Source organism: Chrysemys picta, chromosome 2 (genome assembly GCF_011386835.1).
Source record: "Chrysemys picta bellii isolate R12L10 chromosome 2, ASM1138683v2, whole genome shotgun sequence".
NCBI lineage: Eukaryota > Metazoa > Chordata > Testudines > Emydidae > Chrysemys > Chrysemys picta.
The window spans coordinates 129321227-129345564 of NC_088792.1; the positions used below are offsets into that span (position 1 = coordinate 129321227).

Sequence of the window (24338 nt, forward strand, 5' to 3'; positions counted from 1 at the left end):
TATATATGTTAATTATCAGATAAGGTAGAAAAGGAAGAGAGCAAGCTAAACTCTTGAAACAACATATTCTGAGTTTCCAAAGTGTCTTAGTTTTCTTACCACTTTAGTGGTTGTGGCACTTCAATTTTTTGCCCATCAACTACCAGGTCCTGCAACTCCTTGAAATACTTGTTCTTCAAGCAGTGCAGAATTTCTTTTGCATGGCTAAAGAAAGAAAAAAATGTTTTTGATTAAAAAACAAACAGTTGATTTATTTGAAGAGTGCAATGAAACAAAACTGTTCTGTGTATAACACTCCCATCTGGGGCAGAGTGCACCAACTTCATAGTGTTCTGAACCCCTCATGGCCCAGAAAACAAGTAACCAATATTAACCCACAAATTATGTACATTAACAATAAACAAGTAATACACATCATATAACCCTGCTTCATCATCAATTCTCTCCTATTTCTGTTTACTGGTTACCGGCTACCATCCAGATTTTCCCCTTTCCACTTTAAGAAGCAAGATCACACTTTTGTTGATGATCCTACATACACCATCTGCCCAGCAGCTCCAGCAACAACACAGCGAAGCTGACGCCAGTTTCACTTAGCACTTCACCCAACAGGAGCAGCAATGTGTACTAGTGCAATTCTGTGCTGCTGCTCCTGTTGCTGGGGGCACTGGTCAGGGGATGTGCAAACAGGAAAAAGAGGAATGAAGAATTAATCACAGAGAACCAAAAACCCCTCTCACCTGAGGCAGCTGTTTTCCACCATTGCCATCTCTAGCCTACAGATGAAAGTAGTTACAGATTGCACGGAAGAAAGAAAATACCCCCATGACAACCCCTCCCCGCACCGGGGACACCACCTGGCAGGAGGAACAGCAGGGGGCGGCTGCCGAAGCCCTGGGGCTGACACCGCTTCCGTGTATCACGTCTCGCGCCATCGGCGTCCCTAGCGGGCGTGTGCAGCTCCCCCCCACTCTCCGCAGCAACGGCCTTTTGCTGAGCGCTTCCTACGCCCCGCGACTGGCCTCTCCCCGCGGGCCCGCGCTCACCTCTTGTAGCCGGTGATGCGCAGAGTGGCGGGAAGTGGCTCCCTCAGCGCCGCCATGAACGGCTCCCACTCGCCCTCGGGCACAATCCGCAGTTCCTGGTAGTAGCGCTCAAACAGCGCGTTCTCCTTGACGATTTCAGGGTAGCCGCCTTCCCAGCCCTGCAAGAGGCGGCGACGAGCGGATCAGACACGGCGCGGGGCAGGGGAGCAGATCTCCCGGGTTGGGAAGAGGGAGCTCCCGGGGGGGGGGGGTCTCTCGCGCGAGGATCTGACTAGGAGTCAGGGACCCTTAGCGCTCCCCGGGTCCGAGCAGCCGATGCGTGCGCGGGGCACAGGCGCTCGGGCCAGGGGACCTTCGCGGCGTCAGTGAATCGGCTACAGCTTAGCACCCTCCCCCACCCCGCTCCGCCCGGTAGCTGCTCACCGCCTGCTCCCGGCCCTGCCCGTCCCCGCCGCCTCCCCGCTCGCGGCGCTGCTGCTGCTGCCTTTGGCGGTTGCGCTGCCTGCGGCCCATCGCGCGCCGTACGAAAGCGGCTGCTACCGCGCGCCACAGAGTGATTTTCCCGCAGCCGAAGGACAGCCGTCACCCGATATTGTCACGTAGCACATGCGGTGGCCTGGTTTTTGCGCGTGCGCGGGGCCCTTGCCAGCTGACTGCAGTGCATGGAAAGCCCCTCAAGGACTGTCCTCGAATTCGCCTGCAACATAAACTCAACTGTGCTAATTTTCTCCTTCGTTGAGCCAGCTGGCACCGGGAAGCGCCGTTATTTTAATGAACCGGGGTCTGCCTGGCGGGGAGGACATCTCTGTGTCACTTGAGGGGATTCATTGTTTTATATTTTTGGACTAGCGCTTATCAAGGACAGCCCATGGCACGCTGTCTTTAGGCGCCTGTGTGACGCCCACATGAGGAAATAAGGGTAGGGACTCTGCCAGATTTCTCAATTTTGTATTGGCTAAACTAAACGATTGACAGCCCAGCTTCTCCAATCAATGTTTGCACAGATCGGGTACCTGGCTCCTGCCGTCCTATGTGGATGAAAAGCCGCACCAGACGCTGCCCAATGACACATCCCCAAATAGCGTCTCTCCGCACGTGGCGTCTGTGTGGTAGTGATCACTGCTCAGGGCGCGGGCAGTTAGCTAGGCGGGGTTCTGGCTTAGCGCAGCTCTCCCTACCGCGGCGTGCTGATTGGGTGGCCTGCGACGAGCCTCCCTGCTGCCTGTCCCGATGCTAGTCTAGCGCCATGCCCGCGCCGGCGAGGGTTCGACGCCTTTTGCACGTAGTTGTCTCATTGGTGTCGCGTGACCAAACCCCGCCTTTGCTCTCGGCGCGCGGCTCTGCGGCACCGGCCGGTGGGGGCTGAGCGCGCCCGGCCATGGAAGCGACGGGTGGGTTGTGGCAGCGGCTGTCGGGGCCAGAGGAGCGGCGGCTGCTGGAAATCCTGTCCTACGGGCTGGTGGGCGCGGGGGCGCTCTCCGCGCTGTTGCTGCGCTTCGTGCGGATGCCGTACGGGCGCTACTCCACGCGCCGCTTCGGCTGCCCTGTGCCCGTCCGCCTGGCCTGGGCGCTGCAGGAGCTGCCGTCCCTGCTGGTCCCGCTGGGGCTGAGCCTCTTCAGCGGCGCGGCCCGCGTCTCCAAGTGGCCGAACCGGGTCCTGCTGGCGCTCTTCATCGGGCACTACGCACACAGGTAGCAGCGCGGCTCCCCGCAGCTTGTCCTTCTGGCCGGAGCGGCCCCGCTGGTTCCCTCTGGCAGGCCGCGCTTCGCAGCTCCCGCAGGGAAACCCCAGCGTGCAGAGGGGCTGCCAGGAGTAGGGTGACCAGATGTCCCGATTCTATAGGCACAGGCCCAATTTTGGGGTCTTTTTCTTATATAGGATCCCATTACCCCTCACCCCGTCCCAATTTTTCACATTTGCTGTTCGGTCACTCCAGCCCGAAGGCTCAGCCCAGCCTGGGAGTTTGTCCAGGTCTGGCCCTGAGACAAAAAGGGACAAGATTTGCCAGGCATTTGGTGTGGAAGGTGGTGGCATCATCTCGAAGAGCCCCTTGCTCCTGTGACTTCACCATAGGGCAGTGGTTTTCCATTTTTTTTCTAGCGACCCAGTCGAAGAAATTTGTTGATGCCCGTGACCCAACGGAGCTGGGGAGAAGGGGTTTGGGGTGTGGGAGGGGCTCAGGGTTAGGGTGTGGGGGTGAGGGTTGTGGGGTGGGGCTAGGAATGAGGGGTTCAGGGTGTGGGAGGCAGGGGGAGGGGGTCAGGACTCTGGGCTGGGGCCAGGGATGAGGGGTTTGGGGTGTAGGAGGGGGTGGGGCAAGGAATGAGGGGTTTGGGGTGTAGGAGAGGATCAGGGGTCTGGGCTGGGGGTGCAGGCTCTGGGGTAGGGCCAGCAATGAGGGAGTTGGAGTGCAGGAAGGGGCTCAGGACTGGGGCAGGGGATTGGGGCGTGGACGTAGCTCAGGCGGCTCCCCGTCAGCAGCGCAGCGGGGATGCTAAGGCAGGCTTCCTGCCTGTCCTGGCGCAGCAGACCATGCTCGCTGCAGAAGCGGCCAGCAGCAGGTCTGCCTCCTAGGTGGCGGAGCGCAAGCGGCTCCCGTGCAGCTCTTGCCTGCAGGCACTGTCCCCCACCAGCTCCAATTGGTGAGGAACCGGCCAATGGGAGTGCGGAGTTGGTGCTCAGGGCGAGGGCAGCGCGCAGAGACCCATGTCATCGTTGCCATCCCTTCCCTGGCCCCCGCCTTCTAGGAGCCGGACCTGCTGTTGGCGGCTTCTGGGGTGCAGCGCGGTGTCAGAACAGGTAGGGTCTACCCTGCCATAGTCGGGCAGCACCGCCAACGGGACTTTTAATGGCCGGGTCGGCGGTGGTGACAAGAGCCGCTGCGATACAGTACCTTTCATTCCGTGACCCAGTTTGAAAACCACTGCCCTAGGATGACCAGGTGTCCTGATTTTATAGGGACAGTCCCAGTATTCAATGTTTTTCCTTATATAGGTACCTGTTACTCCTCAGCCTTGTTGCAATTTTTCACTTTTGCTATCTGGTCACCCTACCTCACTCTGGGTATGTCTACACTATGAAATTAGGTCAATTTAATAGAAGTAAATTTTTTAGAAATTGATTTGATACAGTCGATTGTGTGTGTCCCCACTAAGCGCTTTAAGTTGGTGGGGTGCGTCCGCAGTTCCGAGGCTACTGTCGACTTCAGGAGTATTGCACTGTGGGTAGCTGTCCCACAGTTCCCGCAGTCTCTGCCGCCCATTGGAATTCTGGGTTGAGCTCCCAATGCCTGATGGGGCAAAAACATTGTCACGGGTGGTTCTGGGTACATGTCATCAGGCCTCCATCCCTCCGTGAAAGCAACGGCGAACAATCGTTTCTTGCTTTTTTTCCTGGGTTACCCGTGCAGACAGCATACCACGGCAAGCATGGAGCCCGCTCAGCTCACTGTCACCATACGTCTCCTGGGTGCTGCTGACAGACGTACTGCAGTGCTACACAGCAGCATCTCCTTGCCTTGTGGGTGGCAGACGGTGCAATATGACTGTTAACCATCATCGTCGTCTTGTGGGTGCTCCTGGCCGACCTTGGTGAGGTTGGTTGGGGGTGCCCAGGCAGACATAGGTGCTCCTGGCCGACCTTGGTGAGGTCAGTCAGGGGCGCCTGGACATAAATGGGAGTGACTCCAGGTCATTCTGTTCTTTAAGTTTTGTCTAATGGAGATTCAGTCCTGCCTGGAATATCATGCGAGCTGGAGGCTTTTGCCTCAGGCTGCTCTCCCAGTCGGCAGCACCGCGCGATCGCACCTACCCATTGCTCCCATGGTTCATGAAGCCTGGACAGTAGTATGGAGCAGTTCAACTATAGGCTGAGCAAGTGCAGAATGGTGGTAGAATGAGCCTTTAGATGTTTAAAAGCTCGCTGGCGCTGTTTCCTGACTAGGCTGTTTGCGATTAGAAGAGCACAGCAAGGTGCGTTGCACATTACAGAGGCTTTGAAGACCAGTTTCATAACTGGCCACGCTTCGGTGTGACAGTTGTGTGTGTTTCTCCTTGATGAAAACCTGCATCCTTTGTTGATTTTAATTCCCTGTAAGCCAACCCTGTAAGCCATGTCGTCAGTCACCCCCCCTCCGTGAGAACAATGGCAGACAATCGTTTCGCGCCTTTTTTCCATGCAGACGCCATACCACGGCAAGCATGGAGCCTGCTCAGATCACCGCGGCAGTTATGAGCACTGTAAACACCACGCGCATTATCCTGCAGTATATGCAGCACCAGAAACTTCAACAGCAGGCGAGGAGGCGACAGCAGCGCGGTGATGGGAGTGATGAGGACATGGACACAGACTTCTCTCAAAGTACGGTCCCTGGCAATTTGGACATCATGGTGGTAATGGGGCAGGTTCATGCCGTGGAACGCCGATTCTGGGCCGGGGAAACAAGCACAGACTGGTGGGACCGCATCGTGTTGCAGGTCTCGGATAATTCCCAGTGGCTGCGAAACTTTTGCATGCGTAAGGGCACTTCCGTGGAACTTTGACTTGCTTTCCCCTGCCCTGAAGTGCAAGAATAACAAGGTGAGAGCAGCCTTCATGGTTCACAAGCGAGTGGCGATAGTCATCTGGAAGATTGCAACACCAGACTGCTACCGGTCAGTTGGGAATCAATTTGGAGTGGGCAAATCTACTGTGTGGGACTGCTGTAATCCAAGTAGCCAACGCGATCACTGAGCTGCTGCTATCAAGGGTAGTGACTCTGGGAAATGTGCAGGTCATAGTGGATGGCCTTGCTGCAATGGGATTCCCTAACTGTGGTGGGGCGATAGACAGAATGCATAGCCCTATCTTGGGACCGGAGCACCTAGGCAGCCAGTACATAAACAGAAAGGGGTACTTTTCAATGGTACTGCAAGCACTGGTGGATCACCGGGGACGTTTCACCAACATCAACGTGGGATGGCCGGGAAAGGTACATGATGCTCGCATCTTTAGGAACTCTGGTCTGTTTCAAAAGCTGCAGGAAGGGACTTTCTTCCCAGGCCAGAAAATAACCATTGGGGATGTTGAAATGCCTATAGTTATCCTTGGGGACCCAGCCTCCCCTTAATGCCATGGCTCATGAAGCCGTACACAGGCAGCCTGGACAGTAGTCAGGAGCAGTTCAACTATAGGCTGAGAAAGTGCAGAATGGTGCATTTGGATGTTTAAAAGCGTGCTGACGCAGTTTACTGACTTGGTTAGACCTTAGCGAAACCAATATTCCCATAGTTGTTACTGCTTGCTGTGTGCTCCACAATATTTGTGAGAGTAAGGGGGAGACGTTTATGGTGGGGTGGGAGGTTGAGGCAATTCGCCTGGCCGCTGATTACACGCAGCCAGACACCAGGGTAGTTAGAAGAGCACAGCAGGGCGCGCTGCGCATCAGAGAAGCTTTGAAAACCAGTTTCATGACTGGCCAGGTTACAGTGTGAAAGTTCTGTTTGTTTCTCCTTGATGAAAACCCGCCTCCTTGGTTCACTCTATTTCCCTGTAAGCCAAGTGCCCTTCTCTCCCCCCTTTGATCACCACGTGCAGAGGCAATAAAGTCATTGTTGTTCCATATTCATGCAGTCTTTATTAATTCATCACACAAATGGGGGGATAACTGCAAAGGTAGCCTGGGAGGGGTGGGGGAGGAGGGAAGCACTGGGTGGGGTGGTGGATGAGGGGAGGAGGGAAGGACAAGGCCACACTGCACTTCAAAACTTATTGAATGCCAGCTTTCTGTTGCTTGGTCAGTCCTCTGGGGTGGAATGGTTGGGTGCCTGGAGGCCCCCCCACCGCGTTCTTGGGCATCTGGGTGAGGAGGATATGGAACTTGGGGAGGAGGGAGGTTGGTTACATAGGGACTGCAGCGGCGGTCTGTGCTCCTGCTGCCTTTCCTGCACCTCAGCAATACGCCGGAGAATATCAGTTTGATCCTCCTGTAGCCTGAGCATTGCTTCCTGCCTCCTCTCATCACGCTGACACCACCTGTCATCTTGATCCCGCCACCTGTTCTTGTGTTCATTTTGTGCTTTCCTGCACTCTGACAGTGTCTGCCTCCATGCATTCTGCTGGGCTCTTTCAGTGTGGGAGGACTGCATGAGCACAGAGAACATGTCATTCGCGAGTGCGTTTTTTTCGCCTTCTGATCTTCGCTAGCCTCTGGGACAGAGATGATATGGGGAGCATTGAAACATTTGCAGCTGTGGGAGGGAAAAAAAGGGAGAGTAGTATTTAAAAAGAGACATTTTAGAGAACAATGGGTAGACTCTTTCACGGTGAACCAAGCTGTTAACATTACATAGCACGTGTGCTTTCTTTACAAAGTCGCATTTTGCCTCTTATATTGAGGGCCTGCTGGTGTGGAGTGAGAGATCACACAAGCAGGGCCGGCAGGCAACAGAATTCGGCTTTCAGGCAACCATGGTAAGCCACAGTCTTTTGGCTTCTTTAATCTTCATAATATGTGGGAATGATTTCAAACAGCAGCGTCCTCATTTGCCATACTAAGCACCTGTTGGGTTGGCCATTTAAAAGGAGGGGCTGCGGTTTTCGGTTTAACGTGCAGCACAAACCCAACTAAACCCCCCACCTTCATACCAAATTCTCTGGGATGATCGCTTCACCCCTCCCCCCACCACGTGGCTAACACCGGGGATGATTTCTGTTCAGCCATAGGCAAACAGCCCAGCAGGAACGACCACCTCTGAATGTCCCCTTAATAAAATTCCCCTATTTCAACCAGGTGACCCTGAATGATATCACTCTTCTGAGGGTAACACAGAGAGATAAAGAATGGATGTTGCTTGAATGCCAGCAAATACCGGGACCATACGCTGCCATACTTAGTTATGCAATGATTCCAAACTCTGTGCTACTGGCCTGGCATAGTGAAACATCCTACCATAGCGGACGGAATAAGGCCGCCCTCCCCAGAAACCTTTTGCAAAGGCTTTGGGAGTACATCCAGGAGAGCTTCATTGAGATGTTCCTGGAGGATTTCCACCCCATCCCCATACACATTAAAAGACTTTTCCAGTAGCTGTACTGGCCGCAACTGCATCCCAAGTCTTCAGGGCAAATTAATAATTAAATACGCTTGTTTTTAAACCATGTATTATATTTACAAAGGTATACTCACCCGAGGTCCTGTCTCTGCCCTCAAGGTCCGGGAGCCCACCTTGGGTGGGTTGAGAGGGTATTGGCTCCAGGGTGATACAGTTCCTGGCTGTCAGGGAAAATGGTTTCTCTGCTTGCTTGCTGTGTGCTATCTTCAACCTCCTCCTGATCATCATCATCTTCCTCGTCCCCAAAATCCGCATTCCTGTTGCGTGAGAATCCATTGAGAGAGTCCACGCACAGGGGTGGGGTAGTTGTAGGGGCACCCCCTAGAATGGCATGCAGCTCATCATAGAAGCGGTACGTCTGGTGCTCTGACCCAGAGTGGTCGTTTGCCTCTCTGGTTCTTTGGTAGGCTTGCCTGAGGTCCTTAAGTTTCACGCAGCACTGCTGTGGGTCCCTGTTATAGTCTCTGTCCTTCATGCCCTTGGAGATTTTTTTTTTTTTCAAATATTTGGGCGTTTTGTCTTTTGGAACGGAGTTCTGATAGCACGGATTCCTCTCCCCATATAGCGATTAGATCCAGTACTTCCTGTTCAGTCCATGCTGGAGCTCTTTTGCGATTCTGGGACTGCATGGTCACCTGTGCTGATCATCTTGCCCCGCTGGCCAAACAGGAAATGAAATTCAAAAATTCGCGGGGCTTTTCCTGTCTACCTGGCCAGTGCATCTGAGTTGAGAGCGCTGTTCAGAGCGGTCACAATGGAGCACTCTGGGATAGCTTCCGGAGGCCAATACCATCGAATTGCGTCCACACTACCCCAAATTCGACCCAGCAGGGTCGATTTCAGCACTAATCTCCTCATCGGGGAGGAGTACTGAAATTGATTTTAAGAGCCCTTTAAGTCAACAAAACAGGCTTGGCCGTGTGGACGGGTGCAGGATTAAATCGATCTAACGCTGCTAAATTCGATGTAAACTCGTAGTGTAGAGCAGGAACTGTGTGCCTGGTCATGTTGGAGAGGTTGGAGCGGCATGCGCTTCGAAATGGCAGGGGCTGAGGGTAAGGACAGTAGGGTGAGGTAATGTCTTGCATGTGAGGTGATGCTGGTCATGTGGGGACAGGGTCATGCTGGGATGGGGTGCGAGGATCCTGGAGCAGGGTACTGAAATGTCAGGTATTCTGGGAATGCATGAGTCATTACCCTATCTCTGCATCTTGCATACACGGGGCTGGGCTCACTGGTGTCTCAGGGTATGTCCACGCAAACTCAGGTTTGAGCCCAACCCCCCCTTCTGTCCACACAGAAACTAGTTGGATTTGGGCCTATGGACCCTGCTGGAAGCAGTGGGTCAGAGCTCAAATCCTCCTCTTATGCAGCTCAGAGCTCGTGTATTCTGCAGCGTGGGCACTGTTCAAGTGAGAGTCCATCTACATGGCCCGGTGGCAGAAGCTTGCCAGACTCAGGGTAGTAGGGCCTCATGCTATTGCTCTAAAAATAGCAGTGTAGACAGCATTTTGAAGTTGTGTGTCCAATACTGGGTTGACACTGGTGCCTGTGGCGCTAGACACACACTCAGAAGGGGCCCCGGTTATAGGAGTAACCACAGTCAGAGCAGTTGTTGCTGCCTGGAGGAGCTGTAGCTCAGCTGGAGAGAGAGAATTGGCTCCCAAGGATCCAGCTCTGGCAGAGATGTAGGTACCAACTCTGTGCTGCCCTTGGAGGGATCATATCTGCCCTCTCCCACACCCTACTGTCCTTACCCCCAGCCCCTGCCTCGCTCTGGGGACAGACCCCCTCCCCGCCCTGCTGTGCTCTTGCCCCCAGCTCCTTCCTTGCTCAGGGACCAAACCCACCCTGCTGTGCTCTTGTCTCCAGCCCCTACCTCGCTCCGGGGACTGATCTGCCTCCTGCCCTGCTGTGCTTGCCCCTGGCCCCTGCCTTATTTCAGAGACCCAACCCAGGCAGGCCCCCTAGTAGCCCAGCTCTGGTCTCCCCCCCCAGCGCTGCCACTGGTGCTGCCCTGAAGCTTCCTGCTACCGCAGCCCTGAGTTCCCCTGCACACTCTGCCGGTGCCCCTCACTCCCAATCCACAGTTCCCTGCCAGCCCAGCCCTTTCATTTTGTTTCTGCACTGCAGTCATTTACGGTAAGGCATGTGGTGTCATGCTGTCAGCAGCGTATGTATGCACTGAAGTATACTGCAGGCATGGGTGAGGAGCAGAGCAGGAGACTATAAACCTAGGAGAATGAACAAACAAGTCCAAATGATAAAGAAAATAATGATGAAAGAACATTTAAGTGGCGCTCAAAAATGGAGCCGTAAAGCAGAAGTTGAAGATCAGAATGCAAATCTGTGTTGCATAAGCAGTTGTTTCATTAATCACAGTATAGAGACTCCTGGTGATGATATTAATACTACTAGTACTACTGGTACTGATGAGTGTGTAATTAATGATACTAGTATGGCAGTGGGTCCAGTCTACATTGATGATGGCTGTGAAGAACATGCTGTTTCTTCAGATGAAATCCTTTTGCCAAATAAAAAACACAGTTATAACCTGCTGCTGCAAAACACACCAGCGTGATTACCTTCTTCCGATGCTGCCCTGTGGACTGTTGATGCTTTCGCTCAGCAGTATTGCTTAGACACAGGCCCTGATTTCTGCCAAAATCGCGATGGAAAATATGCAATATCATCAAGACAACATAAGAACAAAACAAGGTAATTATAACTTTTTTTTATACTTGAGTCATTTTATGAGATCGACTTTTTTCAGCAGGATTACTATTAATTTTGTGAGACAATTGAAATAAACTGATTTTTGTTGTCTCTAATTATAAAAATGTACATTCTAGTTTGCTTACTCTCTTAATGCCCCCACAAGTGTGCCTATATTCATCATAAATGTTGGAGAGTGTGCATTAATATTAAAATGTATTTTATTTTAGGAAACTCTGTGATACAGTCTTTAATCAGGTGTCCCCAAATGGTGAAACTATTGAAAGGCCCTGGCTCATATGCTCACCATTGACTGGCTGTGTCTTCTGTTTTGTGTGCAAATTGTTTTCTGTGAATAACACATCTCCACTGGCCAAGAGAGAATTTGATTCATGGAATCAAATTGGCAGACTTGGTGACCACGAAAATTCTACTGAGCACTGACAAGCTCTCACCACTTACATAATCTGTTTAGCAAAGACTCAAACCTTGATAAACATATAGGTGTATTAAAGAAGGAAATTACTGGATAGAAGTGTTGAAATGAGTTGTATCAGTAATAAAATTTCTGACAACATGAGAGGGACTAATGAAACCTTTGGGAGTTTTAATAATGGCAATTTCTTTGGCTGCTTAGAGTTCTTAACAGAATACGACCTTTTCCTGGCCTGCCACATCGACAAGTATGGAAATGCTGGTCATGGCACAACATCAAATCTATCCTCAACAATCTGTGAAGAGTTCATCAAACTCATGGCTGACAAGGTAAAGAAGGATATTGTGGATGAGCTAAAATTGGCTAAGTACTTTCCCTTCAGTGTTCATTCCACACCATACTGATCAGCTGACATTTATGTGAGCTATGTGCTGAATAACTGTACCCCTATGGAACACTTCTTGAATTTTGTTCAAGTTACATCGCATACAGGCCTTCATTTATTTAATGTTATCAAGGAAACCCTAAGTGATGAACTAAATATCAATCTAAAGCACAGCAGAGGTCAAACATACGGTAATGCTAGTAACATGTCTGGCACTTTTTCTGGTGTGCAAGCTCAGGTCATTGCAACCAGTGAGGAAAGCAGTGTACATCCAGTACATGACCTGAGTGTGTACACCAAGTCTACATCCAATGCATGACCTATGCGGTGTTGCTGCTTCAGAGTCATGCACTGATGCAATCCGTTTTTTTTTTTTTTTTTTTTGTCCAAAAACTGCATGTGTTTTTCACAGGAGTAACTTATTGCTGGAGCCTCTTGTGAGATTCTATGAATGAGGAGCCGTCTGAGGCCAGTAAGAGAGCTCGAACAGATGCACTTTGCTGTTTATCATGCAGCTACAAATCTGTGCTTCAGGCTTTTGGTGCAGACACTGCAGAAGAGTGACACACAAGCAGAGGCAAACTCATTTGTTGAAACCATGGATTGTTTGGAGACAGCATTTATGACAACATTTCGGAGTAGTAGCTGTACAAGAATAAACTAAAACATGTCAACTTTCACAGTCTGAAACAATGGACTTAGGCACAACTGTGACACTGCTGAACTCGCTATCTGAGTTTGTGGCAGCACGATGGAAAATTTTTGAAGAATACCATGAATCTGCAACATCTTTAAGTTCTACAGCTAACTTTCAGTTACAGTGGCAACATCATCCAAAGCGTATGGCTGATGAGAGTGAAGAACCTGCTGTTTTGCTGAATAGTGAAGAGAAGTTCAAAGTTGAATAATTCTATCTGACTGGCTGACAAGCGAGTCAGATAGAATTATTCATCTCAACAGAAGAATTCACGCATATTCAAAAATAAACAACCGTTTCTGTTTTTTTAAAAGGTGACCTTGACAGTACTGTTGTTAGTCTCTCAGAAGTTTAATTGAATTCTATTCAGAGAACTTCAGTAAAGAGATATTTGAAGAATGGGTACCAGGGTGCTCACTTATAAAACAGTTTGCCTCCAAGCTATCATCACAAGCTCTGCCTACACTGCAAATGCTGACCATAATCAACATGCATAATTTGCAAACAATGTTTCCAAATGTCTTTATTGCACAACGCTGTGACGTTGTGCAGTCTATATGGTTTTATAAAAATTTAATAATAAGTGAATATAATGTAACTGAAATATGTTTTATGCAAAAGGTCTCTTGTAAGGTATCATTACAAAGCTTATAATCTACTGAGTTTGATCATCCTATTTGTATAAATGTATCACTCTTGTACCTGAAACTAGAAATATAAAATATAACTCTGAGGGCCTATTGTAATTATGTAAAGTGTGGGCCATTAATGGTGGTTTGGAATCATCAAAATGACTCCTATTAACTAGGACCATTGTCTGCAAATGGCTGTGTTTTACCTATAAGTCTTCCTGTATATATGTGTGCTAGCAAGGGGGTAATAAAGTCTTGCAGTGACATGTGATCATGTCACGTGAACTGGAATCCATCTTTAACCTGGTGCTTTTCCAGTGGGGGGGGTGGAGACCCAGAGGGACAAAGGGTTCCCGCCTTATGCAAAAGATATATAAAGGGGTGGAACAGAACAAAGGGAGGAGAGGAGAGGAGCCATCATGAGGAATCCCCTAGCTACCACCTAAGCTGGAACAAGAGCTGTACCAGGGGAAAGAATTGTGCCCAGGCCTGGAAGGTGTACAGTCTGAGGAAAAAACTTACTGAAGCATCTCTGAGGGTGAGATTATATGTATTCAGTTTAATTAGACATAGATTTGTGCATTTTATTTTATTTTGATTGGTGACTTACTTTGTTCTGTCTGTTACTATTTGGAACCACATAAATTCTACTTTCTGTTTTTAATAAAATCACTTTTTACTTATTAACTCAGAGTATGTATTAATACCTGGGGGAGCAAACAACTGTGCATATCTCTCTATCACTGTTATAGAGGGCAAACAATTTGAGTTTACCCTGTATATAGGGTAAAACGGATTTATTTGGGTTTAGACCCCGTTGGGAGTGGGGCATCTGAGTGCTAAAGACAGGAACACTTCTGTTAGCTGCTTTCAGGTAAACCTGCAGCTTTGGGGCAAGTAATTCAGACCCTGGGTCTGTGTTGGAGCAGATGGGAGTGTCTGGCTCAGCAAGACAGGGTGCTGGAGTCCTGAGCTGGCAGGGAAAGCAAGGGTAGACGTAGTCTTGGCACATCAGGTGGCAGCTCCCAAGGGGGTTTCTGTGATTTAACCCGTCACAGTTTCAAAATGTCTTTATTGCACAACGCATTTACCTGACACTGCCAGTCTCAAAGTGCAGTGGTGAAAGGTCTTTTTTCACATTTAAAAAGTGCTTTACGTGCTACGATAGTTCAAGAAAGACTTAACAGTCTCAGGCCTGGTCTGCACTACACAGTTTTGTCGAAAAAACACTGGCTGTGTACACACTACAAAGCTGCTTCTGCCGATCAAACTCTCCTGCTTTGCCACAAAAATAAAACCACCTCAATGAGAGGTATAGAGCTTTTTTGCACAAATTCATATTGACAGAGTGTGAGTGTAGACACCATTCTTTGTTATGTCACCGTAAATGGCCATCAGGAGGTGTGCCACAATGCCCATCCTGACTGCTCTGAGTCAGCGGTTTGATCTCCGCTGACCTGCACCAAGGCACACAGGCATCAGCCCCTCCCCCTTGAAATCACTGGGAATATTTTAAATTCCACTTTGTTTGCTTGGCGTGGACATCGTGTCTTCCCAGCTGACCAGCGTGGCTCCATACAGCTCCCGCTTGGAGCACACCAAAGCTGTTGGATCTGCTGAGTACGTGGGGAGAGGAGGCTGCACAGTCCCAGCTCCACTCCAGCTGCAGAAACTTGGATACCTACAGGCAATTTCTCATGGCTTGTTGGAAAAGGGCTATGAACAAGACATGCACCAGTGCCATGCGAAGATAAAGGAGCTGAGACAGGTGTACCAGAAGGCAAGGGAGGCAAACCATCGCTCTGGTCCTGCGCTGAAGACCTGCTGCTTCTACAAGGAGCTGGATGCCATCCTTGGCAGCGACCCAACCTCCACCACTACAAGCCCTGTGGATACTTCAGCGGGGCTGGAGGCAGTGAACAGTGGACTTAACACCAAGGACAAAGTCATGGATGAGGCAGTTGAGTTGGAGGATGATGTGGAGCACACAGCAGGGTTGTCTGGTGGCGCGGCAAGTCAGGAACTGTTTTCCACACCAGAGGGGTCTAGCCAGTCCCAGCAGTCCATCTCTGACATGCATAATGCAGGAGAGGTAAGTGATCTTTTTGAGTTGATGCTGCTCGGTTATATGAGGTAGAGCTCTCCTTTGCTCTGTATATTCTAGAAGTGGGTGAAGGGATGGAAATATACAGAACTACTTGTGTTTGTGTGTGTTCCACATTCCCCTGTGCACTAAGCAGTGTGGTGGAATGGTGTGTTAATGCACACCAAAATTTCAGGGAATCTTTCCAAGAGATCTCTAGGAAACTTTCCTGGACGTACTTGCCTATTCTCTGCCAAAGATTCCATGGCAGAGCTGTTGTTCCTTCCCCTATTGTAGGAAACTTTCCCGTGCTACTCAGCAATAATTTTGCAGGGATCAAAGTGGCACACAGGCAAGTAGCATAGGGACTGGGTCTGTAGCCGCACACGTGCAGGAGATGCACCTTTTCATCCTTGCTTACCCTCAGGGTGAGATAATGGTTACAATGACCCCCTGCCTGTGGAAAATGGTGGCGGAATTTACAATATTGTTCCTAGTCGATGCACTGATCCCCTTAAAAAAAACACCTAGACCCTTAGCCCCATCTTGAACGCTGAACCCCCACCCAGGCCACACTCACCATGTTCAGGGCATTCACCGAGATATGTGCTTGCAAGGGGACAGTGAGAGTGATTTGTATGTTAAGAGGTGTATTGATTCAATTCTGTGCATGAACTAACAATCATGCTTCTGTATATTGTTTCTTGTGCTTCTGCAGATTTGACCTTCAGGGCAACCTCTTACACACTGGCTTGTGGACATTCCAGATAAAGAAGCAACCAAGGGGGAGCAATGAGGACACTTCAGAGAGGTGCGCCAATCTTCAAAGGCCAGAAAAAAAAAATCAAAGAAGTGGAAAGAGACCCTCAAGGAAAAATTTAAAATAGAAAGGACTGAAAGGAGAGTGAGGAGCAAATTGTAAAGGACCAGGAGTAGTTGATTAAAGTGATGGAAGCGCAAACAGAGATGTTGAAGTCCCTAATCACACTCCAGGCTGAACACATGCATGCTCACCTCCCCCCTCTCTCCTACCGTACCTGATCCAGAATGGCTTTCCATGCCGTTCCCAAACTTCTCCCACACATTCCTTGCAACTTACCGGAATGTCTCAGTACCCCATTCACTTCACACCTTCATACAGCTTCCGAAATGATAGCTGGACTTACACATAGCATTGCAGGGCAGTGTAGGCTCTCATAGCGATCTTCTTTCCCACTATACCTTTTGTGGGTATTGTTAATTGGTATTTAATAAAAACAACTCTGAAAGATGAGTAATCTTTATTTATCTCCTACACATGGTGATTGATGCTGGTAGTAATTAAGAGTGGCAGTTTGATCATTTGCTGACTACAAATCCCGGCCAGGAATCATCACACTTTTCATGCATTGGGGCAAGTTTACAAAACATTGCAGAGTGCTATATGTAAAGATACATTACTGGTGCTCATTATCAAAATGTTGCCTCAAAGCCTTCCTGATTTGAATAGCACCCCATTATGCCCCTTTAATAGCCCTGGTATCTGGCTGCTCAAATTCAGCAGTCAGGTGCTCCACCTCTGTGCTCCACCCTGGGGGAAACTTTTCACTCTTAGCCTCACAAATATTGTGGAGTGTGTAGTAGGCTCCTTATGACCATGGGAATGCTGACATAAAGGCAGTGCCAACATGCTTTTAATCTGCCAAATGCACATTCCACGGTCATTCTGCACCTACTCAGCCTATTGTTGAAGTACTTGTTGCTGCTGTCCAGGTTTCCCTTGTAAGTATTTATGAGACAAGGGAACAAGGGGTACGCTGGATTTCTCAGGATGACTATGGGCATTTCAATATCCCCCACTGGAATATTCTTGTCTAGAAAGACAGTCCTGGATTGAAGCTTTCTGTACAGGCCCGTGTTCCTGAAGATGTGTATGTCATGCACCTTCCCAGTGAAACACCCTTGGTGATGCACAAGCGCCTGCAATACCATAGAGAATTACTCTTTTCTATTGATGTACTCCGTCACAAGATGGTCCCGGGCCAAAATTGGAATATGCGTGCCATCTATCGCCCCTCCGCAGTTGGGGAATCTCATTTCTGCAGAGCGGTGCTATTTCACGCACATTGCCAAGAGTCACAATCCTTTGTAGCAGAATGTGGTTAATGGCCCTGCACACTTATGTTAACGCAGCTCCAACAGTCAATTTCCTGACTGTAAACTGATTCACTACCAACCAGTTGGTTACTGAGCCCAAAAGCCACTGTGTTCATCTGCTCCGTGAATGCCAAAAGTAATCTGGTGGTGTTTCTTTCTATGGCACGCAGCAGGTAAGGCAACTCTGATTCCTGTTCAGCTTGTGATAACCCCCCTGTGTCCAGAACACCCTGCTGAGCCCCAGCCACCTGCAGAGTCCCATTGCTCCTCCACCAGAACCCCCCGCCCCCCCAAACTGTGTCAAGGTCAGGTGCAACCTCACTGCCTAGTCCCTGTACCAGGGGAGGTGGGCGCTTCAGGATGATCTGTCACCCCAATGCAGCCAGTGGCCTGTGCTCCCCACTGCCATGCTGAAGCCACATTTATTTATTGACACATAACATTTTCAGAATTTTGCAGAATTTTAAAATGTGTGCAGAATTTTTAATTTTTTGGTGCAGAATTCCTTCAGGAGTAGTTATACCTGTGCAATTCATTTTCATTGGTGGTTGTTGCACAGGTGCAATTGAGGGCAACGCTAAAAATCATGAGGTTACACAGGTAGCTGCACAGTTGGAAATTAGACAGCATTGTTCTGGGATGTGCAATCCAGAAAAATGGGGCAAAGAAATAATTTTGCATACCTCTGGAATGTCTTCCATTATGTTTCACAGTATGCAGGACAATAAAGGATTATCTCAATTACAGTTCCACCTGAACATCTGTGATTTTTATATAGGAAATAAACTTCCTGCCTGTTGGTCTTTAGATGAGATCTGTGACATTCAGATTCTTAGTATCCATTAGTCTAATGCTAGTAGTTAGCTCTCTTTCTGCAAAAGTATTGGGGTCAAATACACAGCTGTTGTAAGTGGACAAACATCTTACTGAAACAAATTCCAGTTGTCCTGATTCAAATCACTATTTTATAGCACGAGCAAATGGGCATCACTTCCTCTTTTCTATATCAGGAAACCCTGCATTTGTGATAGTGGGCAATGTCCTATAAGACATTCAGTCTGAAATGGTGCTAAACATTTGTTTGCTCACACTTGCCACTAATCTTTATTCAGCTGCACCCACTGCAAATTTCCATCATCTTCAGAAATAGCTATGCAGTCAATAAGTGTTTCAATGTTGTTGTGATTAAAGAATAGGCAGGGCCAAAATCATTTTGATTTACCTACATTAAGAAACAGCAGACTTGTAATTCACAGCTCGTAGTGGCAATAGTGGAAACTGTACTGCAGACAGATCTCAGGCATATGTTTTTCCCCCTCAATCATGTCATATAATCTTACTCTCAAATCTTGCCTACGCTAAGGAATTTGCAAAAGTTTCCCAGTGCAATGTAGGCCTGTCTTGACATGAGTAATTGAACATGGGTGAGGTCTTATTTCTTGGGAAACAGGTTAAGGGAGGTAAATGAATCAGCAGGCTGGAAACAGAATGTCTGTTTTGGTTAAGATAAGGTTGAACACCCAGGGACTCTGGACAGTGGACAAGATAATGGGTAAAATACGCCTGAATTGTAAAATGAGGTAAAGAGTATGTGCCTGGACAGTGCATGCGGAACAGGGACTTGTTTCTACAAAGTGATCAAGCCAATCCCAAAATGTATGACACAATGTATAGTTAATGCAATGTAATGTGTAAATGTATATAAAGGAAGAGGTTTGCTGTGTAACTTTGGATGTGAAGCACACCCTATACCCCACCCCATAAGCTTGAGTCTGATCAATTTAGCATAGCTTTGATGTATGCCAAATAAAGGAACCTAAGTGACAAGACTGTAGTCGAACTATGTTCTTGGATAACCTAGTGGAAGAGGTTTTGGGAATGCCAACATGCAGCTCTACTAGTGGTAGCAACATTGGGACTGTTGGGATAAACAAGATTGCCATGACAACTGTTACATTGTTTAGGACTCCTCCGGGCAGAGTGGTAAAAACCACAGGTGGCTGCAGATTTATCTATGCTAATATTCCTGCCATTGCTAGTATCAGTGATGTTAGCAATGGTGGGAAACATTTGCCAAAAAAAATCTTGTAGACAGCGTCTGAGAGTAGAATTATATGACAAGATGGTAAAAGAGCTTGAGTCTGCAGTACCACTTCCACTGTTGGTACCACAGGTGAATTTGCATTGGCAGTGAATTACAGGTCAGATTTTTGCCAGTATAGACACTGCACGTAGAATCAGAAGCCTACCTACTACTTTGGTTAAACACAATTTAACAAGATTCTGATAAGGTATCAGTGTCGGCAGATTTTGTTTTCCTCAAGGATAACCATGTTGTACAATCTTGCTATAGACTGCCACACTTCCCCATATGAGTGATTAGAGAAATCATGCCAGAACTCTTCTAGGAAAAAATGTTTAAACAGCTGTAACTACCACACGTTGTATGGCATTGTGGCAAAAAATAGTTGCATACCTATACTGTAACTCTTGTTCTTCAAGATGTGGTTGCACACATGTATCCCACTCAGGTGGAGGGAAAGAGGGAGGAAAGATGTACTTTGATGGTCATTTTATCCATTTAAGATTTGTTACTACTGGATAACTGCAGCACTGTTAAAGCATATTCAGCTTTTACATGATGTTGTTTTAATTTGAATTACATGTAAATACTATGACTATATCATTTGAATAATAAAATTAATATTTCTGTGATCAGAACTTGGCTGAATAAACATGGCACATCAAGACCACATGATATTCCATGTTTTTTCTGGAATGTTATCTGAGCAATTTCCCACATTTTCACAGATGAATGCCAGTTGGGGATTTGCCACATCCTTAATTAATTCCTATGAAACCTGCTAGAGATTGAGGCCAAGTAGTCATTTCAAAATGACTGATGATTTTGTTTGTGTGTTTTTTGGGGGGCAGGGCTCAGTTAGAGACCTTAAAGGGAACTGTTTTTCAGAGGGTGAGTACTTAGTACTTTATGAGAAGACAGTGACAAAAACAAAACAGGGAATTGGAAGATGCGTTTGCTAGATTAGCTTCCCAGAGGTAACCTGTTGGGGTCCCTTAGGGTTAAAAGCAGCAGCCTTTTTCAGGTTGCTTCCCCCATCCTTAGTTTCAGCAGGTTTTACACAGGAATGATGAGGTCATGTTTGCCTTAAAAGGAGATGCTTGGGGGAGCACCATGGTGAAGGCTTTGGACAAAATAAGGCTCAAATTATGTGCTGCATTACACGCCAGCTGCATGTTGTCCTTTTCCAAACAAGGAGCTATCCAAGGTGCTTTACTCAATATAACAAATTTACCATAAAACTAAAATATATCGAATATTAGTATTTATCTGCAGTAAAGACCTTACTAAAATAAGATTATTTGGTAAAGACTCAACTAGCCTCTTGGGACCTGAACATGCAGTCCAAACATAGTAAATGGGAATATTCACATGTTTGTTGTTCTGCACCTGCTTTGGCACTTCGTTGAATTGGGATCATAGGCAAAACTGAGAGTTTTGTAAGTATAAGGATTGCAGATTTGGGCCCTTAAAATGCATTCCTACCTACTGTTATGTATTGCAATAACAGTAACTAGGTAATTTAAAATGTTTCTTTTCCTATTTGTTCTAGGGCACTCATCTTTTCTTTCTTGATTCGTGGAGGAAAACCAACACCATTCATTACTTTTGCACTAGCACTCATATTCTGTGTCTATAATGGATACTTGCAAGGTCGGAGCTTAAGTAATTATGCAGAATATCCTTCTGGTTGGCTGAAAGGTCCTTGTTTCATTGTAGGTGAGTTGAATAAAAGCATGCTGTTTTATGAGACCCAAAAGCAAAATTGATTATCATAAGTCTTTATAAAAAATAAACATAAAATTATAGTTCTCATAAATGGGGATCCAGTGGTCTAGACTTTTTTTTTTTTTGGTTAGACCTGCTTATTGTGATACAATGGAGGTCATTTAATCTTTATTTTTCTCTCCTTACTTCCATCTTTGAGTTTTGATTCCCTCTTCTGATGTACTGTCTGAGCAACTGTATATCTATCAGCCTGACATTGGGCCTGGGCAAAAAAATGGAATGGCTGAAATGGGTCTGGATTAATATAGAATTAAAGAAAATCAATAAAATTGTCAGTCAACATGGGTTTATGGAAAACTGACTAATTTGATACTCTTTTTTGATGAGATTACAAGTTTGATTGATAAAGGTAATAGTGTTAATGTAATATCCTTAGACTTCTGTAATGCAGACATTTTAATTAAGAAGCTAGAAGAAAATGAACATGGAATACATTAAATGGATTAAAGGCTGGCTAAATTACAGGTCTCAATGTAAGTGTAAATGTGGACTCATTCATTCAGTGTGTTTCTAGTGGGGTCCCTCAGGGATCAGTTCTTGGCTCTGTGCTCTTCAATGTTTTTATCAGTGATCTGGAAAAAAATATAAAATCGTTATTGATAATATTTGTAGATGGGGAAGTGATAAGTAATGAAGAGGACAGCTCACTGATACAGAGCTATCTGGATTGCTTGGTAAGCTGGGAGCAAGCAAATAATATATGTTTCAATACAACAAAATGTAAGGTCCCAAATCTAGGAACAAAGAATGTAGGCCATACTTACAGGATGGGGGATTCTATCCAGGGAAGCAAGGACTCTGAAAAAGATTTGGAGGTTATGGTAGATAATGAGTGAACATGAACTCCCAGTGTAACATTGTGATCTTGAATGAAAACCAAGGAATATTGGGTTGGAGTAGGAAGGTTGCATTACCTCTGTGTAGTGGGGCGCCTGCCCCACTCCCGGGTGAATTTAGGCTGCAGCAGGCCAGTGGGCCTGCACAGACGGGCAGACAATCAGGGCCCAGATTGGAGGGAGCCAATCAGGGCCAGGCTCAGCCCTATAAAAAGGCTGCTCAGGGAGAGAGCAGGCAGTCTGTCCCAGGCCTTTGAAAGGGGAAGGTCTGTCTTCAGAGGTTGGGAGACTAGCACCATGGACAGCGCAGTGCTGGCCAGGCTCTGGGAGCAAAAGGCAGCTCTAGCCCATAGCTTGCCAGGCTGCAGGCCCTGAAGGGAAGGGCGTAGTGGGTGCAAGGGGTCATAGGGGAAGTGGCCCAGGGAAGCGGACAGATGAGGGGAGAGAAGGAGGACAGCAAGGCTGCCGCCAGAGGGTCCCTAGGCCGGGACCCAGAGTAGCGGGCGGGCCTGGATTTCCCCCCCCCCCCCCCACCTTCCCCACTTGCAATACACCCAGCCATCGGCCGTAGGGAGTGGCCATCATAGACTATGCCAGATCCCTGACAAGAGGGATTAGACTTTGGGGTGTGTGGTTGGACATGGTGGCAGGGGTGTAGAGAGACTGCTGATCAACCCACGGAAGGGGGTGTGGATGGACTGAGGGGCACTGCCGGAGGGCAGTGGTCCGGAAAAGGAGGCTGCAAGCTGGTGAGCGACACGGGTCCACACGCCAACCAAGGGCGAGACGACAGATGGGACTGTCCACGGTGCTCCACTGGACTGAGCTAATTCCTAGAGACGACCAGCAGGAGGTGCCAGGTGGTGCGTCCCAACCCTGTTACATGTGGTGGAGAATGTGGGAATAGCGGTCTGCCCCTGATAAAGGGGCAGGGCAAGGACTGTGGGACAGTAGCCTAGAACAGCGCGAGACTGAGAAAGGACTGAGAGACAAAATGATGGAGAAAAGGGACTTGTACTGGAGGGCCTGGGTGGCTCGGCTTGCCGAGCAGCAGAGAGAGGTGCTCTGGCTGCTGGGGGGTGTACAGCCAGACCGTATAGGAGACCAGGTGCCAAGGGCAGGAGGCCAGGGCCTGGGCTCAAGAAATGTTATGCCTGTGGGCGAAAGAGCCACTTCAGGTGGGAGTGTCCCAACTGGGAGGGGGCAGAGAAGCCCCACCCAGAAAAAGCGCCCCCTGTGAGGGTAACAGGGGGGCCTCCGGCTTGTTGGGTCTGTGGGGAGCTGGGACATCTGAAGAGGGAGTGCCCCTACAGGGCTCCCAAGGCCCGGGCCAGCCCAGAGGGAAGGGCTAGGGCCCACACAAGCAGGACTAGGGCCGTGGCAGAGGGAAGGTGCCGAGGGTGTTTCCACTGCCTCACCAAGGGCCACATAAAGAGGTATTGCCCCCTGAGGCAGAAAGGGGGAGTGCCTGAGACAAAGGCTCGGTCTGGGACTCTCTGCCAAGAAGGGATGATGCAGGCCGAGGTTCCCCCGAGAGAAGGGGGCTGGGGCAGAGAGGCCCCACCTTAACCAGGGAGCCCACACAAGGGCCGGGAGGGCCGATGTGGGAACCCACATAGGACCAGGGAGGTCTACGGTGGGGACACAGACCATAGAGGAGGGAGGCAGGTTGCTTCAGATGGTGGAAGGCCTGCGCTACGAGAGGGATTCCCTGAGGGCCCAGCTGCAAGGAGCACAGGGGCGATAGGGAATTCCCCCCCCCCCCAAGGGTTTTTAAGGGGGAGGGTGTGTAGTGGGGCGGCTGCCCCACTCCTGGTGAATTTAGGCTGCAGTGGGCCTGTGCAGATGGGCAGCCAATCAGAAAAGGGCTTATTGGGAGCCAATCTGGGCCCAGATTGGCTCGGCCCTATATAAAGGCTGCTCAGGGAGAGAGCAGGCAGTCTGTCCCTGGCCTTTGAGAGGGGAAAGTCTGTCTCCAGAGGTTGGGAGACTAGCACTGTGGACAGCGCAGTGCTGGCCAGGCTTGGGGAGCAAAAGGCAGCTCTAGCCCATAGCTTGCCAGGCTGCAGGCCCTGAAGGGAAGGGCGTAGTGGGTGCAAGGGGTCATAGGGGAAGTGGCCCAGGGAAGCGGACAGACGAAAGGAGAGAAGGAGGACAGCAAGGCTGCCGCCAGAGGGTCCCTGGGCCGGGACCCAGAGTAGCAGGCGGGCCTGGGTTACCCCTTTTCCCCCTTGCAGTACACCCAGCCATTGGCCATAGGGAGCGGCCATCATAGACTACGCCAGATCCCTGACAAGAGGGATTAGACTTTGGGGTGTGTAGTTGGACATGGTGGCTGGGGCGTAGAGAGACTGCTGATCACCACCCCTCCCCCGGAAGGGGGTGTGGATGGACTGAGGGGCACTGCCG

The 24338-nt window shown here is 48.8% G+C and overlaps 2 protein-coding genes across 20 annotated transcripts in view; one reads left to right on the plus strand and one right to left on the minus strand.

Annotated features, from left to right (window-relative positions):
• Window positions 1–2298, minus strand: part of NSUN2 (NOP2/Sun RNA methyltransferase 2) — a 60240-nt gene extending 57942 nt beyond the window's left edge. For 5 of the 14 annotated variants that reach the window (XM_065584184.1, XM_065584194.1, XM_065584183.1 and 2 more), the window contains exons 1-4: window positions 1470–1687; window positions 1047–1204; window positions 741–776; window positions 100–204 (exon numbers count right to left, since the gene is read on the minus strand). In XM_065584184.1, coding sequence (XP_065440256.1) covers window positions 100–204; window positions 741–776; window positions 1047–1204; window positions 1470–1559 — 389 coding nt within the window. In that variant the 5' untranslated portion in view covers window positions 1560–1687. Of the gene's footprint in view, window positions 1–99; window positions 205–740; window positions 777–1046; window positions 1205–1469; window positions 1688–1761; window positions 1870–2059 lie in introns of those variants that run through there. The other 9 variants (XM_065584189.1, XM_005294594.5, XM_005294592.5 and 6 more) reach the window with 5 other exon arrangements.
• A 126-nt stretch (window positions 2299–2424) lies between these two features.
• The window catches only part of SRD5A1 (steroid 5 alpha-reductase 1), a 58331-nt gene continuing 36417 nt past the window's right edge, over window positions 2425–24338 (plus strand). For 3 of the 6 annotated variants that reach the window (XM_024109626.3, XM_024109623.3, XM_024109624.3), the window contains exons 1-3: window positions 2425–2738; window positions 15805–15897; window positions 20858–21024. In XM_024109626.3, the coding sequence (XP_023965394.1) occupies window positions 2425–2738; window positions 15805–15897; window positions 20858–21024 (574 nt within the window). Of the gene's footprint in view, window positions 2739–5227; window positions 6647–15804; window positions 15898–20857; window positions 21025–24338 lie in introns of those variants that run through there. The other 3 variants (XM_008172999.4, XM_065584197.1, XM_065584196.1) reach the window with 2 other exon arrangements.